Below are 21,681 nucleotides of genomic sequence, written 5' to 3' on the forward strand. Positions count from 1 at the left end.
AACTTCAGTGGCTTGAGAGTCCTTGAAAACTGAAAAATTATATATTTTGTCCCCTTAATCAAAGTTTTTCAGTCAAATTCACTCGGAAATATGTTTTATATGGCCATAAAAGGTGTTGAGCCAAAAAACAACAATTTGATAAAAATTGACAAACTGGCAGAAAAATGCCCCTTTCTTTGGTTTTGTTATTTTGACGAGCACCTGATTTCACCACAATGCCTCACATTTAAATCTTTTAGGAGGCGGGCTTCTGACCCTGTTTGTCAGGGCTGACCCAGGTTGAGAGGGATACAACATCTCAGCTGAAAGACGGACTGAGATACTTGATAAAATTTTCTCCCCTCTCAGGAATTGAACTTGGGTCTTCTGCATTCAACAGCAAAGTATGTAACTGCTACACCACTGATGCCGGTGAAGATATTTTGAATATATAATACATATTTATGTTATATACATATATATATACTGTATATTATCTACAATATACTGTATTGCATATATATTGAAAATGTTTGATGCTGTTATTAACACAATTTGATATAGCGAGTGTGAAAGCAAATATGCCTACAACAAATATACACCACAATGTTTACCACCATAAAATATGCATGGGGAGGACAGTGTTCTGATCCCAGAGAGCCAATATTTTTTCATCAAGACCCACAGTGTGCATAAAAAGTTCTCCAAAAGTTTTTAAAATTGCTATTAAGTTGTTTCTTTTTCAATTTGAACAGAGATTTATTTTGAATCGACATGCAAAGACATGTTGTTTTCTCTTCCATGATATCTTTTATAAGCACAACATGTACATGCAAATACATAAAGGAAATCTTTACTTTTTCCCATTCCTTTTCCAGAAATCTAGAGGTTTTTGAGTCCTACCAATCCTTGAATTTTGGACATGAAAAGACCTGCATAAATCACTTATCACAAACAAAGAATACAACCAGATGTTATGGCATTACAGTTGAGTTGGGGTGGGTGGGTGGAAGGGGGGGGGGGGGGGGGGCGCTGCCTTTAGGCTGTTGAGCCATTCCCTTTGCTCCCTCCCCCCCTCCAAACCAAATAACTTTAAAGAGACTGAGTAACTCAATTGACTCGCCTGTCTGTGCATGTGTATAAGCCAGTTGAGGCATCTTCACACTGACACTTGAACTTGCAGCCATCCATCCACATTTGACCTTCATAGTACTTAGCACCGTAATACTTGCAAGAGGCTAAAAAACAGACACACATAACATAAATGTGAATATTTGAGAAGTTTTCTTTGAACATCTTTTTAAAGACATTCATATTACTGCAACAATACTTAATACTAGTACAATACATCATCTAAAACTCAAGTGAAATAGCTTCTCACAACATCACACTATTTTGCAAAAAATCATTCCATCTTCTCTAACATCATCAATATATCTTGACTCAATTTTGAGCATAATAGCACAATATGAACTGGTGAGCATCTAAGCATGTTTAAAAAATATCATTAAGATGTGAGAAGAAATGTCTTGCAACATCTCAGTTGCCAGCCTTAGATTGTACAATAATTTGCTCTTTCAAATGTCTTTCCTTTTCCTGGCCCTTTTCTGTCCTGCATATTATGCTTTTCTGCATCAGCTACGTTTATTCCCAGTGTTATACTGTTTCCTGTAAGTGTAAGTCATATTTTTATACCACCACAAGGCATATGGAATGTTATGAAGAGACTCTTTGCCATAACACACAAAAGACATGAGTTCAATTTCTGTGTGAAAAAGTCATAAAGCATCTCCTTCTTTCTGCTAGGATGTTGTATGCCCCTAACCCTGGTTGGCCTTGATAAGCAAGACAGATGCAGCCCATCTCCTGAATGATTTATATTGTGTCAATGTGAAAGTAAAGTAAAGTAAAGTTGTTCCTGCATCCGGTCTGGACATGGGGATTGCCTTGTTTGTGAGACAACTTCCTGGGCCTTCGGCTTATTGTGGTAGGGTGGCCAGTTCCTTTCCATGCCACCTTTACTTCCCCAACTCGAAGTCAGGGTCAGGTACCCATTACTGCAAGGCCCGAACCCGGACTTTCTGCTTTGGAGACGACCACACTAACCCCTCCGCCACCGCACCCACACAATAAAAGTAAATCATTCATATAAATAACCCAAAGGTCTTCCCTCTTGAATTACAAACAGCCTACACTTCTCTTCAGAAGGCTCTTTCCTATTCTTGTAAGATATTTTACACGTTTACAAAACATTTTTCCCTATGTTTCAAAAAGCCAAATCTTCTTTTTGTGCACTTTTACCCATATACACGAGCATCAGCTACAAACTTGGCCATCTTCTATCACATTTCCACCAGCCCTCACAATTTCTTTAGGAGAGACATAGGGGTCTCCTGTGATATCATTACCTACAATACGAAACTAAACTAAGAGTAACTAACAGTTCTCATACTACGCATGCGCATAACTTGTATCGCCCTACTTCTGCTTCCTGAATAAACTAGGCTACCCGCTCAACGTACATGAATCGTCTCATACTGGTCTCAATCTGTATTGTATCATTGTATTTCTCTTCTCCCAGTTCATGGTAGGTAAAAGTGTGGTGTAAGCGCACCTTTAGACTTGTAAAATGATTGCACCTTTAGAATAGGACATGTAGAGAGAACGCACCTTTACAATACTTATTGTGATGTAGGCCTAACGGACATATCATGGGATCGACTGGCACCTCACGTGACTTTGGGCAAGCCTCGGGTAAACTAAGGAGCACTCACTCATGGGAGCCAAAACAAGTCACATCGGCTAACCAAGAACTAGCAGAAGACCAGTAGGTGGGGCCCCACCAACATCAACTACATCTAGATCTACTACCGCAAGACTAAAGACTCAACAAGTAAGTCATCATAAAAAGACAACAAAAACGTTCCACTCACGAATAGGCAGTGGCGTGAGCCCTGGTAGGGGTGCTAGAGTTGTCCTAGGATAGGGTAGACACTGCATCATCATGCAGCACGGGTTGGCAAAGTCTTGGACCAAGTAGCAATCGGGGGGTACTTCCGTGATCTTGGGGCATCTATGGGTATAAATAATCAACGTGTGTGTAAATCCTGGACAGAATGACGAAAACCTAAAAAAACCCAATCCTTCAGAAAAATGCAAAATAATAAAAATCCATATGTACGTATGTTTGCCATTGTAAACCAAATTGCCCTTCTGGGATCAATAAAAGTGTAATTTATTTTTCAGTTTTTATAATAATAATAATAATAATAATAATAATAATATTGATAATGATAATATTAATAATAATAATAATAATAATAATAATGATGATGATAAAAATAATAGGCCTATAATTATTATTTTTATCATAGGGGCCTATTAATAATAGCATTTGCATCACACATATTCTCATTCGACTGCAAACTTTGCACTATTCTAACTACACTTTATTGCAAATATAGTGAGCATACCCCAACGTAAGCTCTGTGTGTTTTACAATTTAAAATGCTTGAGTTTCTTAAATTTAATTTTCATAAACAAGATGTATTTCTGCGTGATCTGATCTTATTGGAAAGAAAGCAGAAATGCAAACAGATGAAATGATCTTTATGGTCAATCTGCCATAATCTCAAAGAAAGTCCACTGTATTTCTCTTATGTTACTTTCTGATAGCACATGCCTCTGTCCTGCTGATCACACAAGATTTTCTAAAACTATAGTTTTTCCTCATTTTCCAGTCCCAATTTTCTTTTACTTGAGCATTTATCACAAATCAGATATACTATTTCAGTCTTTTCTATTATGCTAAATTAACTCCTTACTTGTCTGTGCACTGTATGAAGCCATTTGAGGAATCCACACACTCACACTGAAGTTGACAACCATCTTCCCAAACATCTCCATCAGAATACTCAACCCCTTTATAGACACATTTGTCTGCAGATAAACAAGCATCACATAATATAGTTCACACGAAAGCAATCTATTTTTATACAACCACCCAGTATGTCGAACATGGCTTTTGGATCTAAGAAAAAACAGTTCTAAACAGTACATTGCATCTTTGTTTAACACTTTGCCATCATATTTTTGGGAGAATCCAAAGAAACTGGGTGGTCAACATCGCCAATCAGCGAGATGAGGCAGCAAAGTGTTGAGAAAGCAAACTTTTATAAAACTCCCATATAAACAATCAGTACATTTAGAAAAGAAATGATTACAGGCGATGTAAATATAAACACAAAAGTACCAACAACAAATGGTATATTGTATGCCACTGTAAACCAAAATTCACCACCAATATCAGTAAACGTGGAATTCTGTTTCATTTTAATTTTACTTATAATTTAAAACTAGGATGCTTTTCTAGCCCAAAAAAACCCATAGGAACACCAAAAAAAAAAAGAGGGCAGAATTAACTCTTTAAACACTGAGTTTTTTCCACCGTTTCCCTGAGTTTTTGCTACAACCACCTAAACTTGACGCACTATGTCTCAATATAACCCCAAAATCTTGCCTCCAACATCTAAAAGGTGGAAACAAATGCTAAGTCATTACTAAAAAATTGGTTTGGGAATACTTCCGAAAAACAAGTAAAAACTAGCACTAAATGAAATGAAACAGTTGTCACTAGTAACGGATGCTGGGAGTGTCCGATGGGGAACAAGCGGTTATTACTGCCGGACAGATGGGGAACAGGGTTTATTACTGCCGGGTGCTCTCAGTGTCCGATGGGGAACAGGGTTTATTACTGCCGGGCGCTCCCAGTGTCAGATGGGGTTCAAAGAGTTAAAACTAGGATGCTTTTCTAAACAAAAAACCCCCCATAAGAACACAAACAAAAAGACCGTTAAAGATCCCTTGGTGGTCTAAAATCGATAAGAGTAGGCTTCGGCCGCCATCGGGGCAAAAATTCAAAATTTCCTACTAACTGAAAAAGGTTTAATGTGTCCCGTGTGCTCAAATGACATTAAGCAGTTGCGCGCACCGTAAAACACTTACCCCCCCAAAAAAAAAAAAAAAGAGAAGGGCAGATTTAACCATCAGTTACAGACCTCTGTTCTGGTTTGTGCCAGTGCCAGTGTAAGTGCCAGGGGGGAGAGCAACGCCGGTGCACTCAGGTGCGCTACAGCACTGAGGGTCCTCAGGGTCAGCCACCTGACCACAGGAACTGAAGTTCCCAGCATATGACGGGCACCTACGGACATGGGCAAACAAAAACAAAAATAATAATAATAACAATAATAATAATAATAGTAATAACAACAACAACAACAATAATAATAATAATAATAATAATAATAACCATAATAATAATAGTAGTAATATAATAATAATAATAATAATAATAATAACAATATTAATAATATTAATAATAATAATAATAATAATAATAAATAGTCATCACCATCATCATCATCATCATCATCATCATCATCATAACCATAATCATAATCATAACCATAATCATGATCATAATAAAAGCACTAATAATAATGCATGTAGATTGTATTACCCCCCAAGGCGGTGCTACTGACTGAAGTGTCTTTACACTATTCCCAAAGGAGTGGGGGGGGGGGGGGGGCTTAACATCTTGAGTTCTTATGCAAAGTAGAATTGTTATTGTAAATATGGGCGGTTTTCATCAATGTCATGCTCATAACTATTCCTGAACTGCAACAAAGAACTGCTGCTAATCCTTACTTTTGCCTTTTTCCTAGTCTACTTCTTTTGTATGTTTGTCACACTCTTGTGACCTGCTATTTCCAGGGTACCTTGATAGTCAAAGCAGACTTTGTGCTGTTGAAGCAAGAGAGGTGAGCAGAGTAAGTCTGATTCCCTGTAAGGACTTCTCTGTTGACATCCACCCCTTTGCGCTCATATATGACCATATGCAGTTGCGAGCACAGTAAAACCTCTACTAAAACAAACAAGTAGATTGTATTTATGTAATGCCCGTTACCTCAGTGCTTGCTTGTCGTATCTCCACTTTTTTTAAACAGTGAAAATGTGACTTCTTCTCAAGCTCACTCTTTGATATGAACTGTTTTCAATGTTTAAAAAAATGGAGATGCGGCTGCCACCCGGGCAAAATTCAAAATTAATTCCTACCAAGCCAAAAATGTTTCAGATGTCCTCCACACTCATATGACCTTATGCAGTTGCAAGTGTCGTAAAACACCTACAAAAAAAAAGAGTAGGTGTGCTGTAATCGGATTCTCACCTGGTTAGACAAGTAAAAACATTAGCCTTCGCATCATCACATGAGCACTTGAAGTCACAACCATCAAACCAAGTCTGCCCTTCTGTGTAGAACATTCCTTTGTACACACACAACTCTGAAAAAAAAAGCAAGATATTTTAACGTATGATGTATTTCTTAGTGAAAAGTATATTAGCAATAGAATTTTTTTTTCTTTTATGAGTTTGTCCCATTTATCCTTTCAGAGGAATTGTTGAAGGACATTCTGATTAGTAAAACAGGCCTCAAGACCTCTACCTTGCCTTCCCTTTTCTTTCACTCTTGGGACCTAAAATCCCGTCCTTCCTACCCATCCCCTTCTTTGTTGGGAAGAAAAAAACTTTCAACTCCTAAGCCAGTCTGTTTTAGTTTTAGAAGAGGTTTTACGGCATTCGCAACTGTAGAAGGTCATATGAGCACCAGAGCTAGTCTGTACGAGGCAAACACCGAATATCACTATACAAGATCGAAGGCCAACTTTCATCGAAATGGCAAGGCTCATTTAAAATTATCCAAAACACTATTCCATTGCTGAGGACAAAAGGGATCTCAGGGCTGGTGCATGATTCAGACAAGGTCATGGTAATAAAGAAAAAAAACCCCACAAGGAAGAAGTGGAAGTGGTCGTTTGTATGATGTTGTTGTTGTTGTTGTCGTTTTTATCAATCTAGCAACAGCTGGGCTCTCGCCCTTCTGTCCAATGCCATGTAGTGATAAGTGCAGGTTTGCCTCAGTTGCTGTAAAGTTACATAGAGTATGTTGTCAATGTTAGGTCTCGGAGGGAGACGGGTAGGTTGTTTGTATAAGCTGCTGTTGAAGCAGGTTCAGCTGCATGTCAGAAATGTCAAAGGGGAACAAAATGTCAGGAGAGCAGCCAGGGCTCATTACCTCAGAGTGCACTTTCCAACTGTATGTTTGTCCCCGCAAGTTTTCATTCTCTTTACCATGACAAGTCTTTCAATGTTTTTACTTGACAAAAAAGATACTGAATATCAAAGCAAAGAAGAAAACCTCTGTCAATAGACTACAGAAAACCTCACCCAACACAACCTCTTCCCTCCTTAAAAAAAATACTGACAAAGTCGGCAAGTTTATGTAAATGAGAAATGCTCTCCTCAGCATAACTTTCCTGGGTGTGCGGTTGGCGGGTGCTCTGGGGTGGTTTGCTCCTTCTTTCCTATCAAACATCTATCGTCCTGGTCTCTCCTCCTCCTTTTTTATGTTTTTTACTCTCTTGTAACACTTTTAATCTTTTCGGCACTTACATAACCTTATTATGTTGCAAGTGCCGTAAAACTCTTACTAAAACTGAAAACTACCTCTTCTTGGTGGAGACTGAGTTGTTGTGACTCGTGTGAAAGGTGCCAGCGTTGTTGTTGTCGTTGTTGTAGTTGTGGTGAGGCTCTCGTTCCTCTCTCCCTTGATGATGTCGTGGCCGGCCACAAAGTTACACACTGGCCGCTGACAGCACGGGTTGAACGGGTCCTGCTCTAAGTGACAGTACTGTGGTGGCAGGTCGACGTAATGCTCACACCTGGGAACAACCAACGGAAAAATTGAAACATTCCATAGACCATCTTTCATTTTCTTCTTTGTCTTTTGGTATTCATACAATAATAAATGAATAAATAATAAATTACACTTTTATTGATAATACATAAGTACATAAATACATAATTATGAATACATACATATATAAATTTTATACATGCACAAATACATTCATGTGAAAATCGTCAGTGTTTGGTAACTTTTCCAGTGAACTGATTAAAGAATTAACATCTATACATTCAGTATTCATGGAGGAAGTTGAAATAAGGGTAGTCATTTCTTTCTTTGGGGATATAGAGATTTGTATCTTAGTTTTATTGCAGCCTTGCGGTAGAATTTGTTCAGATCAAAGGGTGTTCCTCTCCAGGCTAAAGAAATAAAATGCAGCACAATTATGTGGCAGCAAACCCTGAGAACAAAAAAAGTATAATCCTTGAGTCAATTTCTGTATGGTATTTAAGTATAATTTATACTTGCTCCAGTGAACACTAATATTGCTGCTGAAGTCACAAAAATATGTAGCTCAAAATGAATAGTCCTCAAAGCCAACAATGTAACTCCCCGTTCTAAATTCAAACTGAGAAGATACAACACGCTCATATTTGTTAAACTTCATTTTTTGATAAACAAACAGAGCTATTAGAATGTCAACTCAAAAAACTGATGTTGCACCTATTTTTAAGGGGCCACAGGAAAAAATAGACATGGTCGGTAACAAATGGAAATCATGAGAAAATCAATTCTAAAACCTTACACAACTTCATTTCCATTACACTATTGGTTTATTATTTTAATTAAATATCCCTTTCACCTAATGGTAATAGTCAATGAGGCCAAATTCTTTTTAAACTATCCTCATAATTTCCATTTGAAAGGCGTGCTGACAAAATGGGTTACTTCTCGAAATCCACAAATGGAGATATTGGCCAAAAATGTCGTTCTTCTGTTGATGCCATATTCTTAAGTATAACATGCTTATTAGCACTTTATACTTAGAAATTGTAAAAACTTCACCTGTAAGCGTGATGTAAGGCCTATCTATTTCCATAGGTCTAGAATCCGAGGAGTAGCTCATTTTGTCTGCACGCCTCACATTTTGTAACCTTCATGTGGGCTTGTCATATGTTTTCTTACTTTTCAATACATCTGTAGCTTCCAGTCACTGCATCCTCACAGACACAATTGTAGGAGCATCCATCTTCCCATTTCTCACCGTGTGAGTACGTTTTATTCTTGTACACACAGTAACCTGAAGTACACAAAAGAGATCCTGCACTCAGTGTTCTTAAACATTGATGGGTTCAGGCTTTTTTAGTTTTAGCATGGGTTTTACAGCTTTTGCAACACAATAAGATCATGTAAATGCCAAAGGTTAGAGGTGTTACAAGAGAGTAACAAACAGAGTGGCGGTGGGTGGATCAAAATTTGGGTGGGGCTTAGGTAGCTTCCAGTTCTTTACCACCAAATAGAAAGCAACAAGAATTAAACAGTGATGATGTTTCTATACTCACGGTGAGCCACGGTAGTTCAAGAACCATTCAAACGAGAAGAGTTGCTTTTGTTTTCCATCTCTTTGTTTTTAGTTAAATTCTTGTTAATGGTGAGGACAAAGTCGATTCAACTCCAAATTTCCTTTAATTAGTTTTCGTGTGATGAAAAAGTTGCTTTACAAGTAGTTCGACCCGATTTATAACTGTTAAATCTCAGCAGCACACACACAAACATGCACACACAGCACTTCAAACATAATACTTCTATGAGCTAGATTATGCTGTGTGGTCGAGAAAGTTGAACGCACCCAACAAAGAACCAATGAACGCATAGGTATCTGTGTCAGTGGGGGAAAGTGTGTTTTCCCAGTCTTCTACCTTTTTACAAGAAGAGTTTCATTAAGGACAGTCTGTGGGAAAAGACCTCATCTTTGCTGAGCCCCAAAGACATTTGATTGGCTGCTGGGTTACTATAGTTGTAAGCGGTGACAACAGTGATTGGATAAGCGAGTAAGCCGCCAAGTTGATCACTCTGTGTTCATTGAGTGGGGTCATAACGGTTTCAACTGCTTATTTCATTATATATGGAGAAACTTTCATTTACTGTGGGATAGAGTTGGGGGTGGTGGGTGGGAAGGAGTTAGGATCTCAAGCCCGTGAGCCTTTCACTACCCACCGCCACTGAACAAGCACAAAAAAAAAGGAGGAGAGATCAGGAAGATAGATGTTTGATAGGAAAGAAGGAGCAAACCACACCAGAGCACTTACCAACCACTCACTGGGTTCACGCGTGCACACATTTTATAATTATAGACATGCACACAGATACTTGCAACATATTCTTACATATCTTAACTGCTTGTAACATAAAGAAAAAAAGAAAAAAGGGATGAGAACAGAATATCTGCCAAATGAATCCCCAGAACATGACACTGGAGGCACTTTGACAGACCCCTGAATTTGATGCCCATTGCCATAAAATAAAATAAAGAAGAATGAAGAAGAAGATAGTAATAGAGACAAAACTTCTGCCAAAGAAAAGACAGAAAAATCATAATTTAATCCAGCGACAAAATATTAATTTGTAAATTGATTCAATCCAGAACTGGCAACAAGATGTCCTATACAGAGACACCAGAAGAAAAATTGTCGTGAGATAGCACGTAACATCAGCTCTGTAATTCAAAATTTTATATTCCCATTTAGCCCGGAAAAAATACAGTGAGACAAAAGCTAGTGTTAATGCTAGCCCCGTAACTGCAGGACAACTGAAGAGTGGTTTTCCAAAACTCAGTAAGTCAGTCTTGACGAGTGCCTGATTTCACCACAATGCTACACACATATATAATACAAATGTATGTGTAAAACGTTGGGATGAAATCAGGCACTCGTCAAAACAGACTTACAGAGTTTTGGAAAACCACTCTTCAACTGGGACAAGAAAATTTTTTTAAATTTTCACAATAGATTCCCTGTGAAAATGTTGGGAACAGCTAAACAATTACAAAAATAATAGATGAATTAGATGTCGTGCCGATATTCATCTAACTACTGTTTATGCAAAGCTGTCCCCGTGGTTTTATGCACAAAAAATTCAGAAATTATACAAAATTGTGAAATTATGCGATTCTGTTAATTTTAACAAAGAACGATAAAGAAAAATAATCAGAAATAATGCAAAAAATGATCAAATTTTGCTAAATTATGTGGGCTGCATAAAACCCCGGGTACAGATGTAGAGTAATGAAGTTTCCTCACCATAAACGTTAACAGGAACTGGTGTGGTCGGTGCTTTCACAGTAATCCCACTGAAGGTGACTGTGAATTTTGTCGTGTAGTGTCCATAGATGAGATCATTGATACTCGGTGACATCACAGCTCCGACATTTGTCACCTGTACAGAAAGAAATACGCCATTCTCTAAAGTCATACGACATGATATGTGTGACATAATCTTATTTCTCTTTTGGGAGCAAAACAAGAATAAAGGGAATGGATGGGGGCGGTGGGGGGGTGGGGGGGAGAGATGGAGTTCATGTGATTAAAAGTAAGTGCTAATTACAGACAAGACTGTTTTAAAGCCCATATACAGTGCAATACATTTGGGTCCCTGCTCCCCTCTACCACCCTACACACTCAAATATATCATACTTTGTGCTAGTGTGTAGCATTATCTTGCCACTTGGAAACCAGTTCATTTGTGCATTTCTAGCAATCTACACTTTCCCCCAGTCAGAAACCCCATCTTTATGTCTCTAGAAATAAAGGCTACTTAGCCTAATTCCACACTTTATAGCAAAAATTGCACGGCGTTAATTCATAACGTGCATTCCACATAAATAAATACAACATAGTACATAGGCCTACATGGTCTGTGAGTGGTTGGTGGGTGCTCTGGTGTGGTTTGCTCCTTCTTTCCTACCAAAATTCTATCGTCCTGATCTCTCCTCCTTTTCTTGTCTTTGTTACTCTCTTGTAAAACCTTCTAATCTTTGGCACTTATATGACCTTATTGTGTTGCAAGTGCCGCAAAACTTTTACTAAAACTATTACATGGTCTGATATATTTGATGGCTTAAAAAGATGAACAAAATTATCAAAGAGGCCACTAAATGTCAAGGAGAAAAGTAACTGTCTTAGACAGGTGAACATATGGGACAGTGTTATAACAATGTAAAAAAAATAAAACATTAAGGGGGGAGGTAGGAAGCAGCCGTTTGTACTCATGATTGTCTTTGACAGGTGGCTGTTAGAGTAGGCTCAACAGTATTATATGTCACGACGCCGTGGAATCAGGCGCTCGTCCATTTTTGGGCATGTGGAGTTATTAGTAAAATCCGAAAGCTTATTTATTTGCCTTGCTTTTGATTTAAAAAAGTACCCTTCTATTTTTAAAAGAAGTTGAGATATTTGCAATTAAAGGAGGTGGGGGTCACCTAGTTTCAGAGGTAAAATAAGTGAGGAAATGTCCTTCAAAGTTTGGTAATTTCAAAAGCTTGAGAGTCCTTGAAAACTTGATATTAACACATTTTGTGCCTTCAATCTATGTTTTCCAGGAAAATTCACATGGAAATATGTTTTTTATGGGGATAAAAGGTGTTGAGGTTAAAAAAAAAAAAGTTTAAATTCAATAAAAATTGACAAACTGGCTGAAATATGCCTGTTCCTTCGATTTCATTATTTTGACGAGCGCCTGATTTTACTACGATACCTCACATATAATTTGAACTTACAATATGTATTCCAAATGAAGAAATATATCCGGGTCAAGTAGAGGACTCACCGTCTTAGCATAAGTAGGTAAAGGGAAGTAAGGAGTGCCGCAGTTCGTAGGGAAGGTACAGCAGGTGTCGCTCGGGTCGGGTTTCATCTCACAGGTGGAAGGAGCGTTGTTGTATTTCGGACACCTGAGGGAGGGACAAAAATCAATTTCCCTCTAGCTAATGTCAAACTATCGTCTTTGGCGTAAAAAAAATGCAATACTAATAATTAGATTTTTTTTAAAGGGTCATCAGCTGGGTATATGAGACTATCATGAATAAATTACTGCTAGATCTAGATCTGATTCTTTTTTTTAAAAGCCATAAATGGCTTTAAAAAAACACAGAATAATTTCAGATATATGGTTCTGTGACTCCTAGAATTCACATTAGATTCCGTTATGTTTGAACATAACTTGAAAACTTTTGAAAAGAAGAATTTACATTCATATCACAAGAATGACTATGAAACTATAACTGACAACAGTGTTGGAAACTCAAATAGGTCACGTTAGAGCCTGTAATGTCTCTGAAATCAAGGAAAATCTACCTCTGTATGAGAGTGCAGCAGCACTCGGAGCATATATATATATATACTTGTATGACAATGACAATCTTTATTCATCTCGCAGGGAGAAATTTGTCTTGGTCGTTAAAACAATGGCAGCAGACGTTACAAAGGTTAGGTGCACTCACGCATAAGTACAACAAGACAGGACATAAGTAAATACATGTCTCACATGCTGGGACATCCCACTCCGTAAACCATTCTCTCTCTCTCTCTCTCTCTCTCTCTCTCTCTCTCTCTCTCTCTCTCTCTCTCTCTCTCTCTCTCTCTCTCTCTCTCTCTCTCTCTCTCTTTCTGTTTCATTTGTAGCACTGTGTGTTCAGTGACCTCACTGCAGTTGTTACGAATGAATTTCTGTATCTGTCTGTTCTTGCTTTTTTGGAAATGTATTATTTACTGCGGGTCGATAGTTGAAATTCTGATGTCACTGGGTGGCTATCTATTATCATTATTATTATTATTATTATTATTATTAATATTATTATTATCATTATTACTACCTCTCCCTGCAATCGTAGCGCCCTGAAGCAGCGTCCAGACAAACACAGCTCAGTCTGCAGCCGATGTGCCACTGTTGACTCTGCACGTACACTCGCCCCTCAAACAGGCAGCCATCTAGTCAAAACACAGGAAAGCATACTGTAGACCAGCTGTTAGCATGCACCAGGCCCAAAGTTTAGGATAAAAAATGTTGTTTCAGTTTCTTAACCCTTTGAACCCTTGATACCGGCACACCAGTGGGGCATCAAATTGCCCGTATGTCTGTAATATTGTTCGGTTTGTGGGTACAAACAGATTTTGATGGGGTGAAGAAACGCATGCTTGAAAGGACTCTTTGCTGTCTTCTAGTACACTGTAACCGAAAAGTGACTACTGAGTAAAACAAAGGTACTGTCTAAATCCCGATACGTTAGATAATGGTTATAACACAGGTGTTATGTAATGTACATTATTCCACAATGTCTAGCCACTGGTATACCGGTGAGCAAACCCCTGTCCACAAATCGGCCCACCTGAGACAAATTGTGCATGGAAAACAGCGTTTACTACACAGAACGTAACTGATTATTTTGAAGATCTTTCAGAATTAGATCCTGGTAATGATGACAGGACTTGCCAAAACAATCCTATAAGGAACCGTACAAGGAAAGAGAAAGACCAGAAGGCAGAGAAGGAGATGGGAGGACAACATCACAGAGTAGGCAGGGAAGACGATTGGTGACAATCTGAGGAAAGCAGAGGACAAAGATAAATGGCGAGAGCTGGTTGTCAGATGCAGTGGTGCCCCCATGATTGCCCCAACCAAGGAGGAGGAGGAGGAGGAGGAGGAGGAGGAGGGGGAGGAGGGGGAGGAGGGGGAGGGGTAGGAGGAGGAGCAGGAGGAGCAGGAGGAGGAGGAGGAGGAGGGGGAGGAGAGAAGAAGAATGAAGAGAACTATCCTGAGGGGAAATGTGGAATGGGATTCTGATGATGATATGAATGAAAGCATGAATTGGTCAGGAGCACAGGCAGAGGTGCACAGAAGCCTCAGGAGTTCAGGGCTCGTTTGATGATAGTGCTTGAGAGATGTTTTGTCAACAACAACAAAATTCCAAAAGTTGAAAAAAGCAAGGAAAGATACATATTGTAGGTGCAACTTTTCCAAAATAAAAGTTTGTTCTCTCTCCTGAAAAAGTGAACTTTCTGGGCTTAGATCATTCAAACAGCTTGCTGACGATATATAAGACAATAAAACAGAGAGTCGCAATTTGTCATGACAGACAACTAGAGGGATGTTCACAGACGCTATCTGATCATTTAGGAAAATAACAACAATTTAAGGAAGATTTTTGCATTTCTGATAAATTTATCTCAAGGTTCTCCAAAACTTTAAGTCAAAATGAAACCAAAAGAAGAAAATGATCAGAAATCAAAAACTGACTTTTCCTATTCTCAAATGCAGAATGTTTACAAAAGTAAACTAGACAGAACAAAGTTTAATAATAATAATAATAATAAATAGCATTTATACTGCGCATTTCCATTTCCTAAAAGATGCTCAATGCGCATTACAATGAAAAAGACATCACATCTTAAAAATTAATCGACACAAATGTGTACGTAAAACAAAGTATTATACATATAATATAAATGCATATGTGTAAAATTTTATACCAGAAAAACAGTCTCGCAGTGAGGTTGAAAATGTGTTCACTAAAAATATACAATGCAATATAAATTCACGAACAGTCAAAATACAGTTGAAACGTGAGTAACTAGAAACATTCATTAAAACATTAATTCTATACAGATAGAAAAACATTTCCACTCTATCTCTCTCTCTCTCTCTCTCTCTCTCTCTCTCTCTCTCTCTCTCTCTCTCTCTGTCTGTCTGTCTCTCTCTCTCTCTCCCTCTCTCTCTCTCCCTCTCCCTCTATCTCTCTCTCTCTTTCTCTCTCCCTCTCTCGCTATCTCTCTCTTTTCTCTCTCTTTTCTCTCTCTATCTCTCTCTTTTTCTCTCTCTCATTCTCACTCGCTATTTCTTCAGTCTCACAGTCTGGCATACACATGCATATATATCACAGTACATCATTATGACAGGTATGCTTTTGTGAATAAAAAATGCTTCAGCTGATTTTTGAAAATGGAAATTGTTGGGGCAGATCTTATTTAACGGAAAAAAGCGGAACAAATTGAACGAATAAAATGTTCTCCTTTGGATACTTACGGACCTCAACTGCTTAACACTTTTCCATCATATTTGGGGGAAAATCCAAAGAAACAGGATGGTAAACATCACCAATTGGCGAGATGAGGCGGCAAAGTGTTAATGAACTTAGATTTTACTCAGTAACCACAAGGTCAGAAATTAAAGAATTAAAAAAATTATTTAGAATAAAATCCCACAAATCACTCTTATCACGAAAAGGAATTAAATTGACGCTAGTTCTTTTAATACCATACAATTTCAAGCAGCACCTTATAATCTTTTCCAAATAAATTTACCAATTCTATTTCCGCGTCCAAAGTTGACAGGAGTGCCTGATACAGAACCGGACACTGTGGGCATCACGTCAATGGTGCTTCCATTAGGACCTGGCATAGTCAGTCCCCCACCGTTGCCAATACTGTTCACATTGGTGGCTATCGAGAAATGAATCGAGAAAACATCATATTATATTTTAATTGAACAGATCAATAACTGAACAATTCCTTTCTCTTTTTCAACACCTAAAGAATTATGCTAGACAATTATATCTGAAAAATTATTGATGAGCCTCACAATTTCTTAATTCAAGTATCAAAACATTTTTAACATCAAATTAGCAAGAAAATTAACTTGTTCACTAAAGACTAAAAAGATTTTATTTTAACTGATAGAATACAGAAATAAGTTTCTAAAACAGTATTGCTAATTTAAAAAACTCACCCCTTTTCAATACAAAAGGCAAAAGTATGACTTTGGTTAGAACAAGCAGCTAATGTATTTTGAAAAATAAAACAAAAAATTTGCCCTTTTGCCTCAAAATTACTAAGTAGTGCTCTTGACAATGTTCTTAAAAATAAAAAAAATCAACTTACCAGTTTTTGTCCTATCCTAAACATGTTTCCCTTTCAATTTACAGTGAATTAGTTTGAAACTATTTGCATTACCTGATGGGTAGAAATTGCCTTTACTGCAAACAACTTGAGGACAACATTCTCCAATCTTTCTTTGAGTCTTACAGCCTGTTGGGAGGTCACTGTACTCCGGACATCTGGATACAAAGACATTTCAAGCAATCAGAATTAAATGTGAGGCATCCTGGTGGACTAGGTGCTTGTCAAAATAATGAAATCGAAGAAAAAAGCATTTTTCCTCCAGTTTGGTAAATTTTATCAAAATTTCGCTTTTTGGCTAAATACCTTTTATGTTCATTTGAAAATACATTTGTAGGTGAATTTTACTGGGAAATCCTTGTATAAAGGCATAAAATATGTAATTTTCAGTTTTCAAGGACTCTTAAGCTCATTCTTTGTTATGAACTATTTTCACTTTAAAAAAAAATACAACCAGAAAGCACTGAGGTCGCAATATATAGGTCTGGGAGGAGAAATAAAGCTTAAAGCTAGCTTTTGGGGATTTATTTGCAGTAGGATGACCACATAATTATTATTGTAGACTATAACCATTAAATAATATTCTTCGTCAACCTCCTTGAATCACATCAGAATTACTTGTTGTGACATCTGTAGTATCCGTAGGCGGGGACCTCGCAGGTACATTCTAGATCACAGTCTACAGACCAGGACTCTCCCAATTTGTAAGGCTTGCCATCATACAGACACACATCTAAAGAAAGAAAAATATGTACATTTTGAATAACAAAACATGCTCTAGCAGAGATACAAGATGAAGAAGCAGAAAGAAGTAGAGTAACAAACAATTAATTATAACATCAAACCTTCGAAATGAACCTGAGAGCAAAGAGTAGCTTGGGGGTGGAGGGGGTTTTGGTCCTTGAATCCATAGTTAAACTTGTTGTCGTGAGTGCCCATTACAGAGGCATGCTACTCAATGCTAGAGACACAAATCAGAGCAAAAAGGTAAGAAAAACAAAACACCACATCAATGTAGTTACTGAGGCAGTTTTTCAACCCCCATGATGAATTGGGACAAAAGGAACATCAAGAATAGACAAAGAATGAACATATATATTTTCATACACTTTTATCTTGAAAATAAATCATTGAAAATTTAAGTAATAAATGCTAGGACTCCACAGTTACATCTTATATCTCACTCTTATTGTCGTTTTGTTTTTACTCCTATCAGTAATTTGTTGAAGACAAATTGTATAAGCCTACAGTTCTTTACCATTTTCTGGTATTCCTTTGTAGCGAACTGAAGGAAGACAAATCCACATAGAAATGGCCATGCAAGTGCTTTGACTTTGATAAACCAAGGTGGTAATAAAGTAGGTCCTTCACTTTGATAAACCAAGGCTGTAATAATATAGGCCCTCTACTTTTTTTTTATCCACCCCTTTCAGATCATAGCAACCAGTAGATTGTACTGAAGAAGCTGTCCCCGATATAATATTGTAAAATATGAACAAAACTTACCATCCGGTGTTGGAGCAGGAGTCACAGGAACTGCAAAGAAGAAAATGTTGAAAAGGGAAACAGTAAAATGCATGGACATATTATTATTTTCTACAAAACGTTCCTCCTCAAAGATTTGCAATACAAAACTTAACGAGAGATGTACATGATCCGAACAAAATTCTAGGGGTTTGACTTTCTTTTAATTTTTAGAGGTGATATAGGCTGATTATCGACTAATTAGAAGAATTAGGATGGAATTTTTAAAGTTTTATTGAAAAGTTGGTCTCCTTGGTGGCCATCTTGGATTTTTTGCCATGTGCGGGGACAGACGTTTTCCACAGAAAATACTGGAATTTAAGCCTCAAACTTGACACACAAATACACAAACTTATTATCTGTGATCCGATGCTAAGATTGTTTTTCTATCAAGAAAAACAAAAAAAATATATATCACCGGACGATTTCCAAAAAAAGGGGAAAAGTAACACAAAATCGAGAATATTTTAAAAAGTAATCCTTATTTCACAAAATATTCACATCAGATCACAAAACATTCTATACAGCGCCCGTGTGCCAAATTTCAAGTTTGTAGCTCAGATAGAATTTAAAAAACGTCTGTCCCCGTATAGTCACTATAACGAAAACATAGTTTTTGAGAAAAACGCAAAAGAAAAACCCCACCGATTTGACAACGTGAAAGTTCGAAAACCATAGTTTTTAAAACAATAAGTTTGATATTTTTAAAACATTCGCCCCTCTCTGATATATTAAATGGATTTAATAAGGTTATATGTTCATTTCCCCCCGAAGTAAGCATTCAATGACAGGTGAACATGATCACCTACAGTAATTTTTAGTAAAGTTACTACCCTTGATCAGTCACGTACAAATCAGAACAATTGTTCAGTAACACGCTCCGAGATTACACCAACACATACATGCACACACACACATACCAACAAACAATCAAACAAACAAACAAACAAACACACATTCACACATATGCACTCACACTTTGAGTGTGGATGAGTGAGTGAGTGAGTGTGCGATGAGCGCATGTGTGTGTTTGTCACGTATCCCAACTCTGATGAAATCCAACCAAGTGCTCACATTTTCAAAATCCGTCAAGGGCATTGTAAAATGATTTAGGAAAATGAGAACCATTTGTGAATTTAGGTTACAGGAGAATCCCACTATTCGTTACAGAAGTTCTGGGCAGTCAAAGAATGTGCTTTATGTGGCAACAGTCATGAGCTAGAGACACACTCTCTCGTTCAGTGTTGAAACGTGATTTACTACCTTCTGCCTTCTGGTGCTGCTTGAGAAGAATTTTATTTGTCGAGCAATTTGCTCCACGTTTTGCCTCAGTTCACAAAGACTGGGAAAAGTCTGTACACACATCTGTACCACAGTTGGAAGTCCAACGAGTTCAGGCTGGGATTGTGTGCAGCTCAGGCACAAGGTATACCGCAACTTCTGTAGAAGTGATTCTGGTCCCACTCGATGACTAGAGCTAACAGTGTGCTCCTTCTTGCTTGAACCACAGTCATTTCCGCTCCTGAGGTCCCACATAATCTTCCCAATGATCTTCAACACCGATCAAGAATCTTCACATATTGATCTACTACCACAGTTGCTATACCATAGTCTTCAACAATGAACCAGTTCGGACCAATTAATCCTACTGCAACCCACGCATTCTGTGTGCGCAGGTTGCGGTCAACGAGGTTGTCTGGTCTTTCTGAACTCCAATGAATGTCATTTCTTGTGTTCACGTCTCTGTTCAAATAAAAAAAGGGCTTCATCACAGAACCACTCTTTCTATGAATGAATTATCATTATCCTCAAGAAATCATAGCCACCATTTGGTCTGTTCCCCGGTGTGGGAACCGGAAATGACTTGGTATATCGAAATGGCATGCCTTCAAATCGAGAATGTGTATGAAAATTTTGTCAACAGAAATGTTTCGAAAGATGGAGTTCAACTATCTGATGACTAACTATGTCATTCATCTTTCCTTTTGTTAGACACAGATAAACATGTCCGGCCTTTTGAAATCTACAAACCTTCCAAGGATAGTGTTGTTTGATTGCAGACTGCAGCCCATCCTATTGTTGATTTTCGACGATAACGTTTGGCTCTATGAGGCAAGCCATTTTCACTTATTATCCTATCGTGAGTCTCAAGATGTACGCTTGTCCAGTTGCCCCTCCCGTTTACTTTACTTGTCCAAGATTGATAGCTTTCCATCTCTGACTGAGTTCCCCCGTCTTTGTCGTTACGCATCGTTACAATTTTTAAAAACGCATCCACCTTTGGACGTGTAGAGTGAACGCACCTTTAGAACAGTTATTGTGGCGTAGGCCTGACGGACACCTCAAGTGACTTCAGGCAAGGTGCGAGTAAACGAACTACCACTCACCAGCTGGAGCCGAGAGAAGCAACATCAGCTAATTGAGATCTACTACAACACCAGTAGGTGGAGCCCCACCAACATCTCCAGGTTCTAGATCTACTACTGCAAGACTCAAGACTCTACAAGTAAGTCATAACATGACAGTTTGACACAAGACCTAGTTTCTCACCACAAAGGTTGCAGTACTTTGCACAGTGCTCCTGGGCCCACTGGTCATATTCCCGGCACACAGACTTGCCGTAGGAGGGGCAGTTGTTCACTTTGTCCGTGCAGCTCCGGTCAGGAGGAGAGGCATCTGTGAATAGACAATTGATGAATTGTAGTTTTAATTAATGTTACCTTTCACTTGCAACGTTTGAGTTGTAGTAAGGCATAAATCAAGTGGGTCCCCGGGCACCCGGCGACTGCTGTGTCTTGCCTGTTCTCTCGGTAGGACTCTTTCTTATATCTCGTTGAGTGTTCAGTGTCCGGTCGATCTAGTTCGCACTCATCAGTGCACGCGGAAAAAAATTAAACGTGTGCGCAATCAGTCAGCCAAAAAGTTATCCCCAAAACTCATCAGGTTTTGGGGACATGAAGTGCTAAAATCTCGGCTCTCATCATCATCATCCAGTGCCAGATCTGCGACAGACATCGGCGATCATGATTTTCCATTCATTCCTTTGCTCAGATGCTCTCAGAAAAGCTACGTTTCCCTGATTTTTCCCTGTTACCCATTTGTTTAGGTTCCCTAAGTATGTTGTTCTGGGCCTACCCCTGCCTCGCTTGCCCTCAATTTTGCCAGTGAGAGCTAGATGTTCAAGACCCTTATGTCTATTCAGGTGTCCCAAAAACTGCATTTGTTGTTTCCTGATTGTTTTTAACATTGAGCGTCCCACGTGGGCTTCATCAAGCACTACCTCATTTGATTTCTTTTCCTTCCACGATACTCTTAGCAGTCTCCTAAGAAACCACATTTCTGTTGCCTCTATTTTATTTTCACTGTCTTTAGTGATTGTCCAGCATTCACAGAGATATTGAGGGGAGGGGCAATTTTTGGTGAGCAGCAAAGTGGGTGGCCTCTGCTGTTGATGTGACTTTTTTTTCTAGGAATAAACATTTTCTT

The 21,681-nt window shown here is 38.3% G+C and overlaps 1 protein-coding gene across 1 annotated transcript in view; it reads right to left on the reverse strand.

Annotated features, from left to right (window-relative positions):
* The window catches only part of LOC101854711, a 108,409-nt gene that overhangs the window by 61,955 nt on the left and 24,773 nt on the right, over positions 1-21,681 (reverse strand). Inside the window, exons 14-30 of the mRNA XM_013081484.2 lie at positions 20,700-20,895; positions 19,802-19,938; positions 18,178-18,207; positions 17,614-17,632; positions 17,290-17,448; positions 16,696-16,829; positions 16,078-16,215; positions 13,593-13,707; positions 12,548-12,671; positions 11,023-11,158; positions 8,909-9,023; positions 7,543-7,757; positions 6,206-6,320; positions 5,037-5,179; positions 3,804-3,918; positions 2,913-3,052; positions 1,103-1,217 (exon numbers count right to left, since the gene is read on the reverse strand). Of these exons, the coding sequence (XP_012936938.2) occupies positions 1,103-1,217; positions 2,913-3,052; positions 3,804-3,918; positions 5,037-5,179; positions 6,206-6,320; positions 7,543-7,757; positions 8,909-9,023; positions 11,023-11,158; positions 12,548-12,671; positions 13,593-13,707; positions 16,078-16,215; positions 16,696-16,829; positions 17,290-17,448; positions 17,614-17,632; positions 18,178-18,207; positions 19,802-19,938; positions 20,700-20,895 (2,146 nt within the window). The remainder of the gene's footprint in view (positions 1-1,102; positions 1,218-2,912; positions 3,053-3,803; positions 3,919-5,036; positions 5,180-6,205; positions 6,321-7,542; positions 7,758-8,908; positions 9,024-11,022; positions 11,159-12,547; positions 12,672-13,592; positions 13,708-16,077; positions 16,216-16,695; positions 16,830-17,289; positions 17,449-17,613; positions 17,633-18,177; positions 18,208-19,801; positions 19,939-20,699; positions 20,896-21,681) is intronic.

Source organism: Aplysia californica, unplaced genomic scaffold, assembly GCF_000002075.1.
Source record: "Aplysia californica isolate F4 #8 unplaced genomic scaffold, AplCal3.0 scaffold00133, whole genome shotgun sequence".
In the NCBI taxonomy this organism is placed as follows: domain Eukaryota; kingdom Metazoa; phylum Mollusca; class Gastropoda; order Aplysiida; family Aplysiidae; genus Aplysia; species Aplysia californica.